Here is a 23,391-nt window from a genome sequence, read left to right as displayed (position 1 = left end):
CGAAATTGATCCTCCTTTCATTCTGGTTCTTTATAGCCAGACTGTCTTTGGAAAAAAATTGTTTAGAACAATTACAAAATTGAGACAGTCAGCCGGACACATTAGTTTTAATAGCTTATTAGCCAGGTTTAGGCTCGGTCCCAGACAACAACAGCTGGGACTGGAGGGAATATTTGTCAGCCTGCTGTTTCTTCTCTCTCTGGACTCGTTCAAAAACAATCTTATAACTCTCATTCCCTCTTTAGTGCCCTCAGAGGAGAGTTTCAAGTGTCTATAAACTCTGAATTGCCAAATAATCCACGATAGTATTGGGAAAAGAGAGGAAATCTGTGACCGTTCAGCCATTCTCAGTAAGGAATTTACTTTACAATGAATCACGCGCTCTGATGGTGTTGTTTGAACACCATTATGCAAATTAGGTAATGGTGTAAACACACCCACAAAATGTATGTCAATGCACAGGGCTCTTCAGTCCATATATATAATTATTATTGTACTTCACTATTGTGAACCAGACATTAACCATTATATTGCTCTTCTCCATTCTGTAGGATGCAATATTTAGACTTATTTATTTATTTATTCATCCATTTAGCTATTATTTTAGTTCACTGTTGTGACTCAGACATCAGAATCAACTTAATCATAATCAACAACAACAACAAAAAAGATTGAATAAACCATTATTATTGGTCTCCTCCGTTTTGATGATGAATAGAAAGAAAGAAAGAAAAGAAGGAAGGAAGGAAGGAAGGAAGGAAGAAAGAAAGAAAGAAAGAGAAACTGGATTGATTATTTATCCCTTGCTCTTTTTAGCTGTTAGCATGGGAGCCAGGAAAAGAAGACGAGATGACAATAGTGACCGTTCGGCCAAACTTCCAGGACAGCGTGCATGTGGGCCACATCACCGGCTTAAAGAAGTTTTCAGAGTATTTCACCTCTGTGCTCTGCTTCACCACACCAGGAGACGGTCCTCGCAGTCCTCCACGACGACTGCGCACACATGAAGACAGTAAGTGCAGTTCCAACACACACACATTCACACTTTACATGGATATTGTTGATGTTCAGTGCTTTCAATTTCAAGAACCGGTGGAAGCAGAATAACCTCTGACCCTGGTTTTAATGGAAATCACACTCATATCTCCAGGTATACTCTACCTCTGTCTGATCTCTGTCTTGTATTTTCAGCCCCTGGTGCTGTGGGTCACCTGAGCTTCACTGAGATTTTGGACACTTCTCTCAAAGTCAGCTGGAGAGATCCCAATGAGAAAAACGGCGTTCTGACTGGTCAGTTATTTACAAATTCCGGAAGTTTCTCCGATGCCTTCTGCAAAATCTATCATAGCGTATGAGATAGGATTTGTATCTTGTTTGCTAGATGGTCCAAAGTAACTTGCTAGATGGTCCAACAGTGCACTAGACTTACAATGCATGTGATTGTGGGATTGCAGTTATAAAGAATTTCATAGAATCTTTGTCCTTAACTTTTGTAAAAGTTCATATATATATATATATATATATATATATATATATAATTAGAGGACCTAAACATAATGTACTAGCCTTGCATATAATAATGTATAGTTTTTTTTTTTTTTTACTTATATTGGATATGTATAAGATATGAGTATATATATATATATATATATATATATATATATATATATATATATATATATATATATATATATATATATATATTTATTTATTTATTTATTTATTTTTTTCTTATTTAAATTAAATTAAATGTTAAAATTATTATTAATTTTCAATTCCTAGACTAGACCCATAGTTTAATTCACTTTCTGTTTCCTAGGGTATCGTATATCATGGGAGGAGTATAACCGTACTAACACGCGGGTTACACACTACCTGCCAAATGTTACTCTGGAATACAGAGTCACTGGACTGACCGCTCTCACCACTTACACCATTGAGGTGGCCGGAATGACCTCCAAGGGTCAGGGTCAGCTGTCGTCTTCAACAATCTCTTCAGGTGTACCACCAGGTAAAGTAATAAGTAATAAACCAGTCAAAACAGTTATGGCAAATTATTCCATAGATTGCAGCCAGACAGGGAAAAGGCTAAACATGGTCTGAAAAGTCTTGATAGAAGAAGAGAAAACATACATTTTCTTTCCATGAGTTCCCTTGAACCAGCTCTAGACCTACACTGGTTTTAGAGCTCCATTAAAAGGACTACAGAGGGTTATAAAGTTAAACATCTGAGCTCTCATTATTGCACCGATGGAGCACCAACACATGTGGCCCAGAGCCCCAGAATAACTGACAGGAGGCCCTGGCTGCGTGGAGTTCACGATTACGACTCCCACGACAGAGATCGGTTCTTCTTTATTGCTTCATTAGACTGTCTGTGGCTTTCAGACTCAAACCATGTACAAGCTGCACACATTCAAAAGTAAATGTAGACATTTCAAGATGTGTGAATCCTGAACGGTCAAAGTGTCGCACCATGTTACCCTTATCACCCAAAGTTATGCAGACCCTGCTGCTTTCATGACATTCCCACAGCGTTTTATTGGAGGCATGTTTCATCTTCTGATAATAAACTGGGTAACAGCTGTGATTGTGGAATGATTTGTACCACATTCTCGTTCACTGCTTTCTTTCACACAGACATTAAACTGTGGGAAAACTGTTGGTTTTTAAAGTATATTTAGAGCTGCTTTCTATGGTTGCGGTGTAACAAGTATAGATATGTATAGGTAGCAGCCACATTCGACAGCTCATGAGATCTTGGAACAATCAATATGTCATAACTCACAGTAAAAATCTAAAATCGATTTTCCAATATGCCACAACATTGTGCAGCCACTGGCCAGAATTGAAATTCCTGAAGAAATAAGAAACTTTCACAGGTGAGAACGGTCATTTATATTTGATTTATTTCTCTGGATACACAGTCTCGTCTTAACAAAAGGGGGCGCCATAACACAGCTGAACTTTTACTCAATTCAACAGTTCTTTAGTGTTTGAGTCCTGAAACCATCTCTTCTACTCAGGATCTATTGCAAAATTATATTCAGAACAACATTTAAAAAGAAAAAAAAAAATAGATGTTTTGTGACCTAAAACACACTTTTCTCTCTCCCAATGCAGAGCTTCCCGGGCCTCCCACAAACTTGGCCATCTCAAACATTGGCCCTCGATCAGTAACCTTACAGTTCAAGCCTGGATACGATGGCAAGACCTCAATTTCTCGTTGGCAAGTGGAGGCCCAGGTGAGTCACTCTTTATTCATGAGCGGGAGCTTTTAATTTCTCGATTTGATCTTTGCATGGATCTCTCTCAGGTGGGTGTCACTGGAGAGAATGAGGATTGGGTGATGGTCCATCAGCTGGCCAACGAGCCTGATGCTCGCTCTCTGGAGGTCTCCGGTCTCAACCCCTACACCTTTTATAGGTGACATATGCGTTTATTTTTTTAATTACATTATTATATTATTAAATAAGGCCTCAAGAGGGTGTGAAAGAAGAGTTAGTTCCTGTCTCACAGGTCTTCTTGAAATTAAATTATAAGTGGTCAGAGGAGACACATTTGAGCAGTGACTGGTCTCGCTTGACGATTATGCTATTTTATTATTATTTATATATGCAGTATATTTAGTAAAATATTTAAAAAAAAAAAATTATTATATTTCTGTACAAAAGCCAATTTTCATGAATTTAAATAATGTTGAAATAAAATTAAATATTAGATGAAAAAAATTTGAATTTTTGAATGACAAAAATTTGATTACACACACTAACGTATATATTATTTTATACATTTTTAATGACCTGTTTTAGTATTTCTATATAGATTTAATTCATTTTTATTTCAGTGTTTAAGTGATTTTAGTACATATTTATATCATATTAAATCATATAATATCACATATTTATAATGATTAAATACATATTTCAGTATTAAATTTTGTACTTTATTTCCATTTTTAGTATATATATATATATATATATATATATATATATATATATATATATATATATATATATATATATATATACAGTACAGACCAAAAGTTTGGAAACATTACTTTTTTAATGTTTTTGAAAGAAGTTTTGAAAGAAGTGAAGAGACGAAGTTTTTTAAGCTTAGGATTTGAATCTTATATTTATATGAATAATATATATAAAGGCTATATATATATTTTTTTTTTTCAGCTTTATTTCCGTTACTTAAAACTATTTCTAATAGTTTTAAATGTAGCTTTAGTTAATAATATCAACACTGTTTATGTGATGTGAAGCAGGCCATAGAGATGAGTGTATAATGGAATTTGCAGGTTCCGTATGCGTCAGGTGAACATAGTGGGCACCAGTCCTCCCAGCCAGCCTTCCAGAAAGATCCAGACCCTGCAGGCTCCTCCTGATATGGCCCCTGCAAATGTCACCCTGCGGACAGCCAGCGAAACCAGCCTCTGGCTCAGATGGGTGGTATGTTCTGAAATCAAAGCAATAGACACATACAGTGTGTGGCATTGAGACTGTGGCACAAACTCAATCTCTCTTTTTTTCACCTGTTGATCAGCCTCTTCCTGAATGGGAGTATAACGGGAACTCAGATTCGGTGGGTTACCGTGTGCAGTACAGCAGGACTGGAGCTCAGTCAAAAGCCCTGCTGCACATCATCTCAGACCGCCTGGAGAGAGAGTTCACCATCGAGGACCTGGAGGAGTGGACGGAGTATGAGGTCAGAGTTCAGGCCATCAACGGCATTGGAGCAGGACCCTGGAGTCAACCTGTACGGGGAAGAACCAGAGAGTCCGGTAAGGACAAGCCAGTAATTTTGTATGTATGTATTTATTTATTAGATTTGTTGTTTTGATACGGACATAAATTATTATTAGTTGTATTTAACAATAGGCATGTTTGGTATCATAATGTAAGTAATAAAGTAATGAACTGCAATAAAAAACGTGCACAAGTCACAGTGAATTAATTAAAAAGTGTTAATACTAATACTAATAGTAAATATTGTTAAAACTGATATACTGGCTATTTTATAGCTTCAGATGTCAGATTTTGGAGCTGGGACTTTTCCATTTAATATGGAATGGAAAGAATTTGCATTGATCACATGTTAAGAATAATGCATGTCATAAATCATTTATCATATGTAGTATGTGAGCACAGGACTTCCTGTTTAAACTGGCTTAAATGGGCACATATCTGCACATACTGTACAAGTAAACCCAACTTCCTCTGGATCTCATGTTTTTTTCTTCTCCATGGTTACCAGAATTCAAGGAAACGGGTTTGGGATTATAAATGAGAGTTAAGGAAATTGGGAACACATGGGGCTGTACACGACTCCCCTGTTGTTTCTTTGGCCAATCATATTCCTGCAATCATGCACTCTGTGTCCAGGGATTTGTGCCGGAGAGTGATTCTCAGTGTTACTCCCCCAATAATGGTTCAAATCTGGTGTCTTTCAGGCCTCAAATCCTTTGTGATATGAGTCCGGCTATCAGCACACCCCTAATCCCTCCATCCCCCCACATCTGACACACACACACACACACACACACACACACACACACACAAATAAGTAAGGCACATATTTCTACCCCATTAAGGACTTGGAAAGTATTCAGAAAGGCTAATTTAGCCATACATGCCTTTAATTTAGCCATACATGCCTTTAACCAACACATTTATTTGTATGGACCCTTCTGTCTTCCTGTGTTTTAATGCAGTCCCCTCTTGTGGCCCCACAAATGTTTCTGCATTTGCCACTACCTCCAGCAGCATTCTGGTCCGCTGGATTGAAGTTCCCGAACACGACCGGAATGGACTCATCTTGGGCTATAAGGTCTGTGAGCACATTCAAGTGAAAAAAAACCCCACCATTCATTAAACCTAAGCTGCAAAAATGACTAATTAAATTAATGCATTTGAATACTTGAATACTTGAATACACAAAGCTGCTTTTTCCATGCAATGAAAATGAATAGTGACCACGGCTGTCTCTGGTCCCCATCCACTTTCACTTTGATATATCCTTCTTTTATTGTACTAAAACAGTTTGTGATGCTGCTTTATATTGCAAACTGATATTTTGTTATCATATCAATTGAACTTATTATCATAATCATCAGACTGGTTTGTAGCACAAGTAGTTTTACCATTTACTGAACCTTGTTATTCATTTAGTTAATTACCTAACGAATCGGAAGTCTTGCTCATTCAAAGAAAGTAGCTTATTTCTGTGATGCAAAATAAGGTTTATACCATCTCTTTTTCATTTTCAGGTGGTGTATAAGGAGAAGGATTCAGACTCTCCTCTTCAGTTCTGGACAGTGGAAGGAAACGCCAGTCACAGTGTTCAGCTAACCGGACTAGGCAAGTATGTTCTGTACGAGATCCAGGTGCTCGCCTTCACCCGCATCGGAGACGGCCGACCCAGCTCTCCTTCAATCCTGGAGCGAACCCTTGATGACGGTGAGCATGACAGTACACAACAAATAAATAGTGCCTTATTAAATAATCAGATGTGTCTTTAAAAGTTCATGATGTTCTTTTTCAGTGCCTGGGCCGCCTGTCGTCATTCTTTTTCCTGAAGTCCGGACCACCTCGGTCAGACTCATCTGGCAGCCACCTTCCCAGCCCAACGGCATCATACTGGGTACAAGAGTTTGTATGCTTGTCTCTGCATTTGAGTCTACATGCAGTACTTTTTTCTGTTTTTTATTCTCAAATGCTTGTCTTCTGAATAAAGGCTTTTTTTATCATGAGGATAAACATCCCTGAATAATTTCAATAGTGATTGTTAACATATACTACATATGCAAATATACACAGAACTAACAGGTCATTATTCATTAAGACTTAACTCACTACTGTTAACTACTAAGGAAGATGCTAACTAATCAGTATGTAATACAATTTTATGATTGTGTTAAGTAACAGTTACTGTATGTACACCTGAGTATAAGTCGCATCAGTCCAAAAATACGTCATGATGAGGAAAAAAACATATATAAGTCGCATTGGACTATAAGTCGCATTTATTTAGAACCAAGAGAAAACATTACCGTCTACAGCCGCGAGAGGGCGCTCTATGTCTTCAGTGTAGGCTACAGGAGCACTGACCAGCATAGAGCGCCCTCTCGCGGCTGAAGACGGTAATGTTTTCTCTTGGTTCATGTCTCTTAGTTCATTTCTTTTGGTTCATGTCAAATTAATTTTGATAAATAAGTCGCACCTGACTATAAGTCGCAGGACCAGCCAAACTATGAAAAAAGTGCGACTTCAGTGCTAATCAATAACTAATGAATTCTGTCATACCTACTGAAGAACTACTATTAATTATCTACTAGTTAGGGTTCTAGAAAAATACACAAATAGTCACTATAATAATCAGACTGTGGTCCACAAATCAAGTACTTGAGTAAAAATACAGATATCACAATAAAATATTACTCCAGTAAAATTATAAGTAGGACTGTTCATTTTCAAAATTACTTGAGTAAAAGGACAAGTACAAAGTACTACTACAGTAGCAGCTTTGTTAAAGTCCACTTATTAGCCTATAATGGAAATGAAATATGCATTTAGTTTGCTTCTAAATGTTTAAGTTTTGATTATAAAATTTGTTAAATTAGCTTAAATGTGGGCAGTATAAATTTTAAAATGGAATAAAATATGAATTATCTGATAATTCTTTATTAATTACTAAAGGGTTGACTATAATTTCACTTTAGAATAGGCCTGCTGTTTCAAGTTCAAAATAAGTCCTGCAGAATTATTTGATAATTCTTTATTAATTACTAATGGGTTCCCTATGTTTTCACTTTAGAATACTTTTTCAGGTTCTAAGTAATTATTGAGGAATTATCTAATAATTCTTTATTAATTACTAATGGGTTCCCAATATTTTCACTTTAGTATAGGCCTACTGTTTCAGGTTCGAAATCAGATTCGAGGCACACATAACAGTACTAAATATAAAATATAAAAACTAAGGTAATTATCGCAAGGCACTGGAGTCGTCTAAATTCACAATTCAATGTCATTTTGTACAACTGTTCATTAGTAGTTACTTCATAGTTATTTTTCTAGAACCCTAACTAGTAGATAACTAATAGTAGTTCTTCAGGAGGTATGACAGAATTCATTAGTTATTGATTAGCTAACTGTTACTTAACACAATCATAAAATTGAATTACATACTGATAAGTTAACATATCTTCCTTAGTTGTTAACAGTAGTGAGTTAAGTGTTAATGAAAAATTACCTGTTAGTTCTTCAATAATTCCTTATTAGTTATGTAGTAAGTAAGAAACAGTATTCTAAAGTGTTACCCAAAAATGCAATGGAAAAGAAACATTTCTTATATTATTATCAAATTTGCAAACAGTTGTGCTGTTCGGGATTATTTGACCGACTGAAAGAGAAAAGAACTGAATTTATTTTAAATAGAAATATTTTTTACTGTCACTTTTAAACAGTGCAATGCTTTATTGCTGAATAAAAGCATTAAAAAAAAAAAAAAAACCTGAAACTAAATAAACTAGTGTAATTGCTTCCACTCCTAAGTGGCCCTATTGTAAACAAAATCCAATTAGTTTTGCCTTTGTTCATTAGCTTGCATTTCCTCTAATCAAGAAACCAAGCCAAATACGTTACATTTCCTCAACTGCAAGCAAGGAAAGGCACAGTTTGTCCTGTCCTGATCTCTGTGATGTCACCGGTTCCCTCTCCAGCCTATCAGATCACATACCGCCTGAACTCCACCAATAGCAACACAGCCACGTTTGACGTCTTGAACTCCAGCGCACGCCAGTACACCGTCACCGGACTGAGGCCGGAATCTGTGTATGTGTTCCGTATCAGAGCGCAGACACGCAAGGGTTGGGGAGAGGCAGCGGAGGCTTTGGTGGTCACCACCGAAAAGAGAGGTAATGCATGTTACTGTCACACTTCAACAAGACAAGCTCAAACTGAGCATCACATCACCGTCTGTGACATTAAGCAAGAAATAAATTAGAATCAGTTAAAAAATAAACAGCAATTGGACCATGTGCCTTCCCTATCCATATGATCTTATTGTCACAGGTTCATGTAGTTAGATCTAAAGTGCATGTTTGTTTGTTCATGTCTCTGAACTGAGACGTCTACGGTCCTCAGAGGTCAAGTCCAAAACAAATCAGTCCCTTCTAGCCAGACCCGCTTTGGTGTGGTTTGAAACATCTGGAGAAAGTTTTGCTGCACTGAGTTCCACTCAAGCAAAGGCACATTCCTCTTACAGAGTATTCGAATCAGACTTTGGATTATTTATCCAGTGCACTGATCCAGTGTAGATATCAGAGGTTTTCAGTCATAAATTGTTCTTATAATATGAGTTTCATAAATTCTCCGTAGTCGAATGTATTTTTTTAAAATATTAACAGTGTTCTCCAGGATTATAAGTTTGCAGTGAAGCATTGATAATATTGTATGGCTGCACATATAAAACCAGTGATGGAATGATAATTTAAAGCTAGCTTAAGTAAAACTGCTAACCAAAAGTAGCTGAACTAAAAAATTAAACTACATTGAAGATTTTTAAATTCACATTTTAAATTCAAATTCACTCATGGTAAGGGGACAATCACTTCCTAAAGATTATTTTATTGAAAAAAAATATATATATATACCTTTAGATTATTATTATTTTATTTTTTTCATTTTCATGTTTCATTTTATATAATTCAAATGTATGTCATTTAATTCCGCTTTCAGAGCACAAAACAAAGATCTCAGTTAAAGTTATAATAATATATTTAATATATTATATTTAAATATATTTAAATATATATATAAATTTTAATAAAAGTCAATAGGCTGTATTAAATAAGAAAAGTCATAATGGTTTGAGCCAAAAACATTTACGTTTTTAAGTGTGCTCATGCTTGACCTTTGACCTCCAGCTCGTCCCCAGCCCACCAGCCGTCCCACAGTCCCTCAGGAAAACGTCCAGGCACGCAGCGTGCTGTTGTCATGGGAACCTGGCAGTGACGGTTTATCTCCGGTCCGGTATTACACGGTTCAGCTCAGAGAGCTGCCTGAGAAGATCTGGACGGTTCATTCTGCTTCTGTTAGCCACGAGTCCAGCTCCTATATTGTTGACAGGTACAAAAGACATCTGCTGGGAAGTTTTGTGTGATTTGACTTGAAAGTCCTTGATGCATAAATTCATAGTACTTCACAGCACAGATTTTCCATCAACAAGTGACGATACTTGTAACTTTATACTGGCTTTACGCAAAGCATATAAGGAGCAGCAGTCTGTGTTTCGTCTTGTGTGTGATTATTATTATTTTTTTTCAGACTGAAGCCCTTCACCTCCTATCAGTTCAGAGTGAAGGCCACCAATGATATTGGAGACAGTGACTACAGCGAAGAGAGTGAAGCTATTACAACACTACAGGACGGTTAGAACATTTAACCCTTTCCTCTTCTTTCCACTCCTCTTGTACTCTTTATCAGTGGTTAATTGTGGACTGTACATCCAGTATTTCAAACGTTCTTACCTTGTGTCCAAGACTGCCCAAACTAGTCTTTAGAAGGTCAGACTAATAGTCTTTCAGCCTAATCAGCTAAAAAGTGCTCAAAACCCCTCTAAGCTGTGAAAACCAGCTTACCGTAGGCTGTTTTAGACTGCCTTTTTCAACAGGGTTGTTATGGCCGAGATTGACGTCAACATCTCATATGTTCTGTAAACAGAGTGGCAAATTATTTTTTTTTGGAGACGCTCAGTTAAATTATTTTAAAACTGAACAGATGAATTACTTCTTACAAAAAAAGCTTAGCAGCTTCATTTGGTTCTTCTGGCACACTGGAAAAGAGCTGTAATAAATTAGTGGTTTCCGAAAGATAGATATAAATAGTTCAGTATAATTTTAGTGAACTATTTCACCCAATATTTGTGTGTGCTATGTATTAAAGTTGTTTTGATAGAAATTAATAATTTTATTTTGTATGCATTAAACTGCATAAAAAGTAGAAAACATATTAATTTTTACAAATTATAATAATAAATGTTTTTAGCACAAAGTCAGCATGTTAAAATGATTTCTGAAGGGTCATGTGACATTGAAGACTAGATGAAGAGTGATAATGCTAAAAATTCAGCTTTGCATTTTAAAATATATGAAAAAATTTATGAAATGTATGAATACAAATGCTGAATTGTAATATTAATAGTAATAATAAATGTCTTTTTGATCAAATTATTGCAGCCTTGGTGAGCATAAGAGACGTTTTTCAAAAATTCTTAGTCATATATAGACAGTGTTGCAGCTCACTTGGTTTTGGAGCAGAGCCATCAAAAACCATATTCTTCTCTTCATGGTCCCGCTTCTTCTTTTCTCTGAATATATACAGCCAAATCATTCTGTATGTGACGTGCATTTCATGAATTGACCATTATATAGCACACAGATGCTATTCAGCCTGTATTATGAGAGCTTGACTTCACTGTCATGATAGCAGCCAAGCTCTTATTGTGAACCCAGGTGATACTATTGTGTTCCAGCGATGATGTCATTGCTGGAGGCAGTAGAATAGGTGAGATAATACAGTGTCTCTGGTTGTTGTGAGTTAACTTTAGTGAAGTGAGACGGACCATGCATAATGCCTGTTTAAAACCCAACACAACAAATCAGGCTGCATGTTTAGCAATGCAGTGTTTATGTAGCGTAAGTCATTGTAATGCAGCAAAACATTCAATGAGATGCCAGGTACACAATTATCAATTATCTCCATTTAATTGTATCTCTTGCTTTCTCTAGCTCCTGACGAATCTCCCACAATCCTAACTGTCACGCCACACACCACAACCTCCGTGCTGATATGCTGGCAGGTAAGTGAGCAGGACTTTTCACTTATAGCACTTACATGCTTTTCCATCAGTGGTTTGTAATGACAGAGCAAGAGGGCACAGTATGTATCCTAAACACATATTCTCAAAGTCACTCCTGAATTACCCTTTCAAAGAGGGCTGGATGTGGAAGCCGCAGGCCTCTGGTCCTTTATCCATTCAGGTGGAAAAATTCTTACCCCAGAACCAGTTCATTCACGCTTTACTGCAAGGATTTTCCTGATGTACTTATTAAACTTGAGCTTAGAATTCTTACTGTTTTTATCAAGTGTATAAAGATGTCTTCCCTCCAGCTATAAGCAATGTACATGTTTTACACAACCTTACATGGAGCTACTCAACATGACTCAATGGTAGACACAAATCAAATGGCAAAAGCTTAAAGGGGGCGGGAATGTGTTTTTTCTGACCAATAGCAAAAGGAGCAATTCAAATCAGTGGCACAGATATTTCACACTTCACCTTTAAAGACAGTGTTGATTATGTGTGGTGACATTCGCTGAGCATGTCTTGTCCTGTCCTCCTTAGCCCCCTCCTGAGCAGAAGATTAACGGGATCCCTTTGGGTTTCCGAATTCGATATCGGGAGTTGCTTTACGATCAGCTCCGAAGTTTCAGCGCTAATGCCATCAGCAGCCCTTCAACCAGCTGGGCAGAACTCACATGTAAGGAGAAAACATACAGTATCACTATTTTTTTTTTTTTGAACCTAACAAAAACATTTATCTTTAATATTCATTATTATTTGTCTTTTATAATAGCTAATGTTTTAATTGATTCATAGCCCAAATCACACATATGTTTAAAAAAACATATATATATATATATATATATATATATATATATATATATATATATATATATATATATATATATATATATATATTATAATAATTATTATTCATTAAATCAAGCTTCATTGTATGTTCTGTATGAACTGTTTTAAAATAGTTAAGCTCATTTATAGCTCTCATTATTTTTATATTAACTAATGTTTTAATTGATTCACAGCCCAAAACAATAAATCCATTTGAAAAATGTATTCTAAAGTAAGGAAAATGAAATAAATGTTCAATTAATCTGTTAATTACTATTGATGTTAATCAAAATGAAGAATGAAATGTTCATACAAAAATGGCCTATTTGTTCAAAAGCATCATTTTATACTCAGTATTAACTATTTTTAAACATTACAGCTACAACTCTCATTATTGTTCTGATCATATCTTCTTTGCTAATGTTCTCCTCTTCCCTCACTTCCTCTTCTGCAGCTCCATACAGCGTACGGAACCTCAGCGATCCCTCCCTCACTCAGTATGAGCTGGACAGTAAGTCACTTCCTGTTTCTTCTTGCTATTTTTTTCATATTTCTCTTTCCCAGTCCATAAAGCTGATATATGATTGTGTCTAATCCAGTACATGTCAAGTCTTACTGAAGAGTTGAGAATATGCAGTCTAGATGTTTGGGCTAGCTGCTGTCAGCAGTCCTGTTCTCACATTATGTCTAGAATTTAAGAGCTGCATCTGGTTTCTCTCTGCCGTTGATCTCTGCTGGAAGAGCAGTGTGTGAACTAAGTTCAGATAAGCAGACTGACCCATCTTTCAGGATGTGAGCTGACACAGTTTTCAGGGAAAGCCTGAGTCAAAGTTAATGAAACAAAGATGGTTGAGATAGTGGCACATTTAATATAAAGTGAATCATGTTGTTTGTCTGCTTTTAGTTTATTTATATCTTAATTTGTCATTTTTTTAAGTAGATAAAACTTTAAACATTTGCCAACCATGTATTAAATAAAAAAACTGCCATTTGTGATTTTTACTTTTCTGTAGAACTTACGAAACACAAGCGCTATGAAATCAGAATGAGTGTCTATAATGCTGTTGGTGAGGGACCAACTAGCTCACCACAGGAAGTCTTTGTTGGTGAAGCAGGTAAAAACCTTTATTACCTTTGTGGAGTTTTTCTTAGCTTACAAACAAAAAGGAGCAAAACTTCACCTCACATTGATGTACCCTCACAGTTCCCACTGCCCCGCCTCAAAATGTGGTCATCCAATCAGCTACTGCTACACAGTTTGATGTGACATGGGACCCGCCTCCGCTGGAGACTCAGAATGGAGATATTCAGGGTTATAAGGTCAGACTCTGATGACTATGTGCAAAATGCTTTTAGTGTGACTCCCATGTACATTTTCTGTATGATGGTAATCTGTTGGCCTTCCATGTGCAATTTATGTGGAGAAATCAGTAATTTGCTCTGTAACTTGATTAAATCTGTATGTAAAGGTCATTTTTAAAAGGTTGCGAAAATAAATGATGAGTCTTGGGAAATGTTTCCAAGACCTTTATAATTTTATAATGTGACCTTTTAAATAAGAAAGTAAAAAATATTATTATTATTATTTTAATCAAACCTTGGGACACAAAAGTGCATGAAGCTAAAGAAATGCCTAAAACAGACATTCAGAACAATAATATGAGTGTGACTTTTTGTTTTCTTCTTGCAGATTTTCTTTTGGGAATATCAGCGGAAAAACGAGACTGAGAAACTGCGGACTCTCTTCCTGCCGGAGGGAGGGGTGAAGCTCAAGAATCTAACGGGCTACACCACCTACATGATCAGTGTTGCTGCTTTCAACGCGGCCGGCGATGGGCCACGCAGCCTACCGACAAGAGGAAGAACCCAACAAGCTGGTGAGGAAACTTTACACAGTTCTGTCCTTACCGATCTTGTCCAGGACCTTCATGCATATCACAATAATTAACAAAAACGCTTGTTCTAGGTCATTTGCTAAGCATATGATGTGCCAAGTATCAAAGATCACTCTAACTGCGCTAGAGAGATAAAGCTGAATGGAGTCATTTAAATTTGAATAGCTTTCTAAACTAACACAGGCATAAGACTGCAACTTATTTTATTGTAAGCACATGGGCAGTCAATCAGAAGTTTGTAATGATGGAAACTATTTCAAATGATTTCATTATTTATGTGTCCAAGAACTTCTGGAATGTGAACCGCTGCTGACAACAGGCCAAGAAAATATTGAAAACTCCATAAGTTATCCTTTGCTTCTAATCAGTAAATCTGCTATCTGTGTTTGTTTGTGTGTCTAGAGTTTGGTCTGATGAAGCGTAGAAATTTCTGCCTTATTCAGCCTTGTGGTTTACATTCGGCATGCCTGAGTTGGCTTACAACTCAGAGCGTCTGTGGCACACAGTCTTCAGACTGTTCTCTCTTTCAGGAGGAGATGTTTCCCTGGAGTCTGAGTGAAATATGCTTTTCATTCGATTGCCAAAGAAGTGACCGTTTTTGTCTACTGATATTATAAAGTTGGCCGTGTTGAGCTTCAGTGTCAGAAAGAGTTGATGGATGAAATAGGTTTCCAGGCTATTTCGCTATGTGTGGGGTTTTGGTTTTTCACTTTCTTTGCTTATAAAATTCAAGAAGGGGAAAGACGAGGAACAAAGTAGTTTGAATAAAAGATATTCTGAAGCATTAAAATTGAATGGTGGAAACATATACTAGGTTTATTCTTTGTTTTTCTTATGAAGAAAAGATGATGGGACACATTTGACAGAATCCACCACTAGTATAGACTGATTCAGAAGCGAGTGATTCTTGTAAGCTGGTTCTTTTAAAGAGTCAGTGAAAAAGACTCAAAAGTCATAGGCTTGAAACAATCTAGCAGATTAGTTTTTGATACATCAGACCATTCAATGAAATAACACTTAACTTACTGACTGGATTTGGAGATTTGTAAGATGGTTAAATTAAAAACATTAAAATATGCAAAAATAAATAAATAAATGTATTGTTTGGTTTAGTTTAGAGTTAAGACCACTTAATATGCGTGGTTGAAGTACTGTTCACATACTAAAGAGTATTGTTTTTGCTTGTGGTTTCAACTACATATAATAGCTTTTGTCGATATCTTAAAATGCTCTTCCAGAAAACACTTTGACTGACATTAAATGGTTTCGTCTCAAGCTGTGGAGCCGAAATACATAGCGAATGCAGCACAATAAATCCGCAAGAGTCTGACAATCTTCTCACAAGCTGTGTCTGTCTTCCTCTCCTTTGTCTAAAAAGATCATGTCTGCTCTTTGTCTTTTTCCCCCAGAGATAGAAACATGCACAGAATGACTTGTCATTTTGTAGTTGCTGTTTTTTTTTTTTTTTTTTTTTTTTATCTTTAGTTTTTTTTTTTTCAAAAATGGTTCAAAATCTCAATTCCTGGAAAGGGATTCAGGCAGACACGTTTAAACCGTTGAGACTGTTGGTTGTGGTCTCTCCTGATTAGCAGATGCTTTCTCTTTCAGCTCCCAGTGCTCCTAGTTTCATCCATTTCAGTGAGCTAACCACCACCTCTGTCAACGTGTCGTGGGGCGAGCCTGTCTTCCCTAACGGCATCCTTGAGGGTTACAGACTTATCTATGAGCCCTGCATGCCTGTTGATGGTCAGTGCCTTTCCTTTTTTTGACTATAGGTTCCATGTATAACACAACACTTTTAGCTTCAAATTGCAAAGAGTTTAACTGATATATCCAGTTAGTAGTCACAGCATAGAGTGTATGTGTACTCTGTTTGTTTGTGTGTGTTTGTGTGTGTGTGTGTGTGTGTGTGTGTGTGTGTGTGTGTGTGTGTGTGTGTGTGTGTGTGTGTGTGTACTCTGTGTGAGTGCAGGGGTGTTGGACCCGGGAAGACACTTTCCTTCCAGAATCGTGCGAATATCAAATTGTGAATATTATAATCAGTCAGGGTCCACAATTAACATTAGCCACACTTGCCAATGGTGGATTAATTGAAAAGATACTGTCCATAAATATTTAAGCTGCCTATTAATCCATATTTTGCATTAATTTTATTCTAAAAATATTATTTTTGAATAATTTAACTGTTGTTTAAAATGATTTAGCTATTTTTCTGAATGAGAATAGAGAAATGAGAAAATTTATTTATTTTAATTTAGTTTGATTTAGTAATTTTGTTATGTGCTGTTGTATTTTATATTAGTTTTTGTTTAATAAAAGTTATTACATTTTTAAGTTGAACTTTTTCATCTAATATTTATATATTATTAATAGTTTTAATTAACATTAACATAGTTAACATACTGTAGTTAAACTGTTCTCTATTGAAACAGCACCTGTCACAACTCATTTTGGTGCCGTTTAGTGGCTTGGTCTCGACATATTTCTGGAGAAAACTTTAGGAGTCTTTAAAAGTTTACAATCTGCAATTTATCATAATTTCAAGTCAACTTAAATGCTACAAAAATTCTAAAATTACCTAAATTATCAAATTAAAACCTAACTAAATTACTAGCCAAATTTTTATCTAGCAAAAGCCATTTTGCTCACATTTAGCTTGATGGGTGTTCATTTTGGACCTTGCAGTCATTATTCAGGGGCCAACAAAGGTGTTGAGATGAGATCTAAACCCACGTGTGAGAGTGTGTGTTGAGGTCCTGTTGCCTGAACTAAAAGTAGTGTGTCTGTCTAGAGTCCTCAGTGGCCTGTGTCGACTGTCTTCACTCCCCCTCCCCCCCAGGCGTCAGTAAGATCGTGACGGTGGACGTAAAGGGGAACGCCCCTCTGTGGCTGAAAATCAAAGACCTGGCGGATGGCGTCACATACAACTTCCGCATTCGTGCAAAAACCTTCACCTACGGTCCAGAGGTGGAGGCCAACATCACCACAGGACCCGGAGAAGGTCTGTCTGCATGCTTTCGCTGTCCCTCCGTACAATTTCAGCCAAGCAAATTCAGCAACCCCATTGCTTTTTTGTAATCAGGAGCCCCGGGACCTCCCGGTGAGCCCTTCATCTCCCGATATGGCTCCGCCCTTACCATCCACTGGAGCAATGGGGATCCCGGGCGAGCACCTATCACCCGCTATGTTATAGAGGCCAGGCCCTCAGGTGAGGTTATTTAAGATACAAATTTGCATTTTGCACATTGTGTGTGCACCATTTACTTTCCTCTTGTCTTCAGCTTTCCTGTCATTTCTTTTTGTGTGTCTAAGAAGTGTCAAAATGACAAATATAGAATAGAAATAGTCACATGTTTTGTGCATTTACACACGAGCAGCTGATGATCCAGTGTTTTCAGCGCTCAGAGGAGCTCAGTTTCAAGTGAATGCTGGTCCAAATATAAAACCCAAATAGATGTGGAACTGAAATATGCTAAACTAAATTCAGTATATTTTAGTGAAAAATAACTCAATATTTTCTGTTTTAGAAGAGCCAAATCAAGACTTGTATTCAAGGAAATGAGTAAACCTAAATCAAATATTAATTGTCTCTGACTTTAAGGCCCATGCTTAGCATGAGATCCATTTGTCAGCACATTCATCGACCAAATTCCAAACAAATTCTCCCAAACAATGAAGAGTGATTCCATATGCCTCAGTCTGGAAAAAGGGATGCTGACTGCAGCTTGTGTCCAATGAAGGAGATTTATCGATGTGAGCGGTCCAATTGAATCAAAGCAGATCAGATTTCCTCAGTGACTGAGGAGAAGCTGCACTCGATTGAGAAAAGAGTGAGAGGGAGTAGATGGGATTGATTTAAAGAACCATATATTAGTGTGATGTGTGCCAGGCCATCTTTGCATGCCGTTCATGTGCCGTAGAGGTGGAATATTATTTTCACACTCTGCCCTGAAGATCTAACCCTGTAATTTTTCTACCAGGCGTGCCACATGACACCTGCTCTACTTTTTCTCTCTCTTCACTGCTCCTAGAGGCACTTGGGGTTCTCTGTAGCACATTAAATACATTAGACAAAGCTGAAATGACATTTGATCATCTATATTGTGATGAAATTTGTTTTGTTGAGGTCTCACCTCTAGATTATTAGCTCTGACAGCTGCTACAGTGTTAAACACACCATCAAAAACTGTGCATTCTTAAAGGCACTGTAAATCCCTAAATAAAAATGAGGTAATTATTAACATTTTTCAAGCCCATGTTGTTTCAAACTTGTATAAGGATTTAGAATGACTTGAAGGTAAGTAAATAATGACATGGTTTTCATATTTGTTTGTGCTGTTTCTCTTAGGTGATCAGACTCATAGAACTTATGACTTGTATAAACTTTGCTACAATAAATCACTAGCCTTTTTTTCTATCTTAAATAAATGTTCCAGATGAAGGCTTGTGGGACATCTTAATCAAGGACATTCCCAAGGAAGTGACATCATATACCTTCAACATGGATATCTTGAAACAGGGAGTCAGCTATGACTTCCGGGTTATCGGGGTGAATGATTATGGGTACGGCTCTCCAAGCCAACCGTCACCATCCATATCAGGTTAGTTCAAACCTTCAGAGTGAAAATCAGTCTGAAATCATACCGAAGTCAGTTCTTCTAATAATATATACATTTGTTTTTAATTCCAGCACAAAAAGTGTCTCCGTTCTATGAGGAATGGTGGTTTCTGGTGGTGGTTGCTCTGGTCGGCCTCATTTTCATCCTGCTTCTAGTTTTTATCCTCATCATCAGAGGCCAGAGCAAGAAATATGCTAAGAAATCTGACTCAAGTATGTGCCTATCTACCCATCCATCCATCCACTTTCTTGTTCTACCATTCTATCTGTCTGTTTGTGTGTGTATATTTGTTTATGTCAAAGGGACATTCAGGGAGAGGTGTGTTGAATGAAACAGCAGTGTTGTTTGTGTGACATCATCAGTGTGGAATGTGTGTAAACGTGTGGTCAGCATTTCTGTAGTAAGAGCTGGCAAACCAGTACTGAGGGGTGGGACAGTCATGTGGGTCACTAAACATATTAAACAAACTGAGGGAGCATGAGAGGCCCAGTTTTTGCTTCCACACAAAAACACACTCCATCACACCAATGCACAACACACACATACACACACACACACACACACACATGCACCATTCACACAACTCCACCTGCCAGCCCAGAACCGTTTTGTTTTAATGAGGGTGTTGAGCTCCAAAAATAGCAATAATTGTAAGATTATATGGTTTTGGAGGTATTGGGTCATTTTATTATGATCGACCCCATATCAAAATTAATTTCTGTTTCAATTAATTTAGTAAGACCTAAAGCATCACCTTCATCAGATCAACATTTCTAACATCTCAGTTTTGTTCCAAACTATGTCTAAATGATCTCTTAATATCTCCGTATCTCATCCATACAGGCAACAATTCCAACTGCAATGCACTGACACATGGAGAGATGGTCAGCCTGGACGAGAGCCGCTTCCCTGCCTTGGAACTGAACAATCGACGGCTGTCCGTCAAAAATTCCTTCTGCCGCAAAAATGGTGTCTACACCAGGTCAGTGGATGTTTCTCTCATTGATAGTTTTTCAAGCTTTTTAATAAGAGCATGCAGGTTTTGAGGGTTTTTAATATGAGCATGAAGGTTTTCAAGCTGAAATATGTCAGCTACTGAGTTTTTATATTAAAAATGGAAAGGTCATAACAACAATTACTCAGTCTAAGTCAGCAATAGCTGCAATTTAACATGCTAATGTCCACCTGTCACTTTGCCCAGTAGCTTGGGTAATTTTATTTGAAGTAGTAAATTAATTATCATATGTGCTTATTTTGTATTTTGCACATAGAACTATTAAACTCCCATAAAGCTCTAACCATGTGGCAACTATAAGACCAAAATCGCCCAAAATATAGGAGCTTCTCATTCATCATGGAAAGACTGATGGGATTACCAAATGGCCCTACCTTCATAAAATCCTGCTTTCCATCATAAAACTCAATATAAAAAGTTTCTGTTTTCCACTAATCAGAGCATTTCTCTCTGTCAAGTCACAGGCTAAGTGCAATAACAGATTCTGGTTCATGACCTCACCTATACTGCCACTGTTCTTTCTAAAATGGGACTCTTTTAAAATAGATGCACAAAACATCTATTACTAAAACTATGTCTAATGAAAATAGGTATTGGGTGGTGTAGGTACTGCATTTGAAACTAAGAATTATTTTATTTCATTTTATAAATTAGCAGTTATTTTTAAGTTGCACGTAGAATTGAAATATTGCAATATGTTATATTTTAAGAATATTCAAGCAATGTCATGAATAAGTGGTCACACCTGTAGTAATAGATCCAGGCGCACCAGGTGTGTAGATCCATTCCCATTTGAGAAATCTGCCTTATTATCACTCCTTAGCTCTCAGCCTCTGCTCCTTTTCATCCTGGGTCACCTTGAGGAGGATCAAAGGTCCTCTGGTCTTTGAGGGGATGCCAGGATCTTTCCTCTGGCCACAGATTGAGGGAGAGGTGTGGGAGGAATGTGCAGATGTAGTTCCACAGGCTTTGTTCTCTCCCAGGTCTACAGAGCCTGAGTTAGATTGTGGACTCACCGACTGAGAGGATCAGGAAAGTAAAAGAAGAACTTCATGAAAATCTTAGAGAAGTGACAGGAGCATTGTAATGATATAAACCTTCATATTCGGGAACCGGCGGACAATCAAAAACATTTTAATAACAAAATAAACACAAAAACAGCGCACCAGCCCCTCACGGACGACTGGTGCGCGCAAATAAAACCCAAAACACAACTAAAAGCCCAGGCCTGGTCCTCTCTCGTCCTTCACTGTCGTTGCTCCAGTTTTATAACCTTCCATCTCCTCCATGGGCCTCGAGACCGGTGGGTCGAACAGGTGTAGTTCATCTCCAATCACTCCACCGGCCTCGCTCCCATGTCCCTCGGCCCCGCCCCACTCGTCACATACCCCCATCGCCCCTCGCAGGCCGGGGGGTACTCCCGAGACTGCGCTCTACTCCCCCACAACCCCCCCCCCCCTCCCTCCGGGGGGGCCGCTCACGGGGACCTGCAGGAACCTGGGGGTAGGACAGACGAGGCGAGAGAAAAGGAGATGGAAGGAGGAGCGACAGAGACGAGAGAGGGGAGAGAGGAAAAAAAAAAAAAAATTCCGGTTCCCAGACGCACCGCTGCTCGGCCCTCCACCAGCTGGGCGATCTCCTCCGCGGTGCCTGGCGGTGGCACTGGACGGCCCTCGGCGGACGGCACGACACTCCTCCACCGCCCGGTGGACGGCGACGGCTCCTCCGGTTTTGGGCAGCCGGCAGGAGTCCCCCGTTCCCTGCTCCTCCCCGTTCCGGCGGATGGCAGCAGGCTCCGGCCACCTGGCGAACGGCGCCGACTCCTCCGCTCCCTCACGGACGGCAGCCTTCTCTCCACATCGTGGGCGGCCGGTAGCGAGCTCGCCCGTCCCCGGCAACTCGCTCCAGCCCACCGCCTCGAGCGTCCATGGCGGCACACTCCTCGCCAGCTCGATGGCACCGCGGATTCACCACAGCGGCGAGGGATCTTCAGCAGCGCGTCCCTCCTTCTCCCCGGCTTCGGCACCACTGTAATGATAAAACCTTTCATATTCATCCGGAAGAAGGAGGCGGGAACCGGCGGACAATCAAATAACATTTAATAATTTAAAATAAACACAAAACAGCGCACCAGCCCCTCACGGACGACTGGTGCACGCAAATAAAACCCAAAACACAACTAAAAGCCCAGGCCTGGTCCTCTCTCGTCCTTCACTGTAGTTGCTCCAGTTTTATATCCTTCCATCTCCTCCATGGGCCTCGAGACCGGTGGGTCGAACAGGTGTAGTTCATCTCCAATCACTCCACCGGCCTCGCTCCCATGTCCCTCGGCCCCGCCCCACTCGTCACATACCCCCATCGCCCCTCGCAGGCCGGGGGGTACTCCCGAGACTGCGCTCTACTCCCCCACCCCCCCCCTCCCTCCGGGGGGGCCGCTCACGGGGACCTGCGGGAACCTGGGGGTAGGACAGACGAGGCGAGAGAAAAGGAGATGGAAGGAGGAGCGACAGAGACGAGAGAGGGGAGAGAGGAAAAAATAAATAAAAATTCCGGTTCCCAGACGCACCGCTGCTCGGCCCTCCACCAGCTGGGCGATCTCCTCCGCGGTGCCTGGCGGTGGCACTGGACGGCCCTCGGCGGACGGCACGACACTCCTCCGCCGCCCGGTGGACGGCGACGGCTCCTCCGGTTTTGGGCAGCCGGCAGGAGTCCCCCGTTCCCTGCTCCTCCCCGTTCCGGCGGATGGCAGCAGGCTCCGGCCACCTGGCGAATGGCGCCGACTCCTCCGCTCCCTCACGGACGGCAGCCGTCTCTCCACATCGTGGGCGGCCGGTAGCGAGCTCGCCCGTCCCCGGCAACTCGCTCCAGCCCACCGCCTCGACCGTCCATGGCGGCACACTCCTCGCCAGCTCGATGGCACCGCGGATTCACCACAGCGGCGAGGGATCTTCAGCAGCGCGTCCCTCCTTCTCCCGGGCTTCGGCACCAGTGTAATGATAAAACCTTTCATATTCATCCGGAAGAAGGAGGCGGGAACCGGCAGACAATCAAATAACATTTAATAATTTAAAATAAACACAAAACAGCTCACCAGCCCCTCACGGACGACTGGTGCGCGCAAATAAAACCCAAAACACAACTAAAATCCCAGGCCTGG

The 23,391-nt window shown here is 39.2% G+C and overlaps 1 protein-coding gene across 4 annotated transcripts in view; it reads left to right on the top strand.

Annotated features, from left to right (window-relative positions):
* The window catches only part of LOC132121674 (protein sidekick-2-like), a 310,996-nt gene that overhangs the window by 272,654 nt on the left and 14,951 nt on the right, over positions 1-23,391 (top strand). For 2 of the 4 annotated variants that reach the window (XM_059531334.1, XM_059531332.1), the window contains exons 19-43: positions 817-1,012; positions 1,192-1,290; positions 1,820-2,011; positions 3,124-3,245; positions 3,317-3,426; positions 4,310-4,460; positions 4,555-4,792; positions 5,723-5,838; positions 6,278-6,467; positions 6,553-6,651; positions 8,732-8,926; positions 9,938-10,139; positions 10,338-10,441; positions 11,801-11,871; positions 12,418-12,553; positions 13,160-13,216; positions 13,719-13,820; positions 13,910-14,025; positions 14,396-14,582; positions 16,209-16,346; positions 17,440-17,601; positions 17,683-17,808; positions 19,037-19,201; positions 19,291-19,431; positions 20,063-20,201. In XM_059531334.1, coding sequence (XP_059387317.1) covers positions 817-1,012; positions 1,192-1,290; positions 1,820-2,011; positions 3,124-3,245; positions 3,317-3,426; positions 4,310-4,460; positions 4,555-4,792; positions 5,723-5,838; positions 6,278-6,467; positions 6,553-6,651; positions 8,732-8,926; positions 9,938-10,139; positions 10,338-10,441; positions 11,801-11,871; positions 12,418-12,553; positions 13,160-13,216; positions 13,719-13,820; positions 13,910-14,025; positions 14,396-14,582; positions 16,209-16,346; positions 17,440-17,601; positions 17,683-17,808; positions 19,037-19,201; positions 19,291-19,431; positions 20,063-20,201 — 3,554 coding nt within the window. Of the gene's footprint in view, positions 1-816; positions 1,013-1,191; positions 1,291-1,819; positions 2,012-3,123; positions 3,246-3,316; positions 3,427-4,309; positions 4,461-4,554; positions 4,793-5,722; positions 5,839-6,277; positions 6,468-6,552; positions 6,652-8,731; positions 8,927-9,937; positions 10,140-10,337; positions 10,442-11,800; positions 11,872-12,417; positions 12,554-13,159; positions 13,217-13,718; positions 13,821-13,909; positions 14,026-14,395; positions 14,583-16,208; positions 16,347-17,391; positions 17,602-17,682; positions 17,809-19,036; positions 19,202-19,290; positions 19,432-20,062; positions 20,202-23,391 lie in introns of all 4 variants that reach the window. The other 2 variants (XM_059531333.1, XM_059531331.1) reach the window with 1 other exon arrangement.

This window comes from Carassius carassius, chromosome 39 (assembly GCF_963082965.1).
Source record: "Carassius carassius chromosome 39, fCarCar2.1, whole genome shotgun sequence".
Lineage (NCBI taxonomy): Eukaryota > Metazoa > Chordata > Actinopteri > Cypriniformes > Cyprinidae > Carassius > Carassius carassius.
This window is presented reverse-complemented; position numbering and strand designations above follow the sequence as displayed.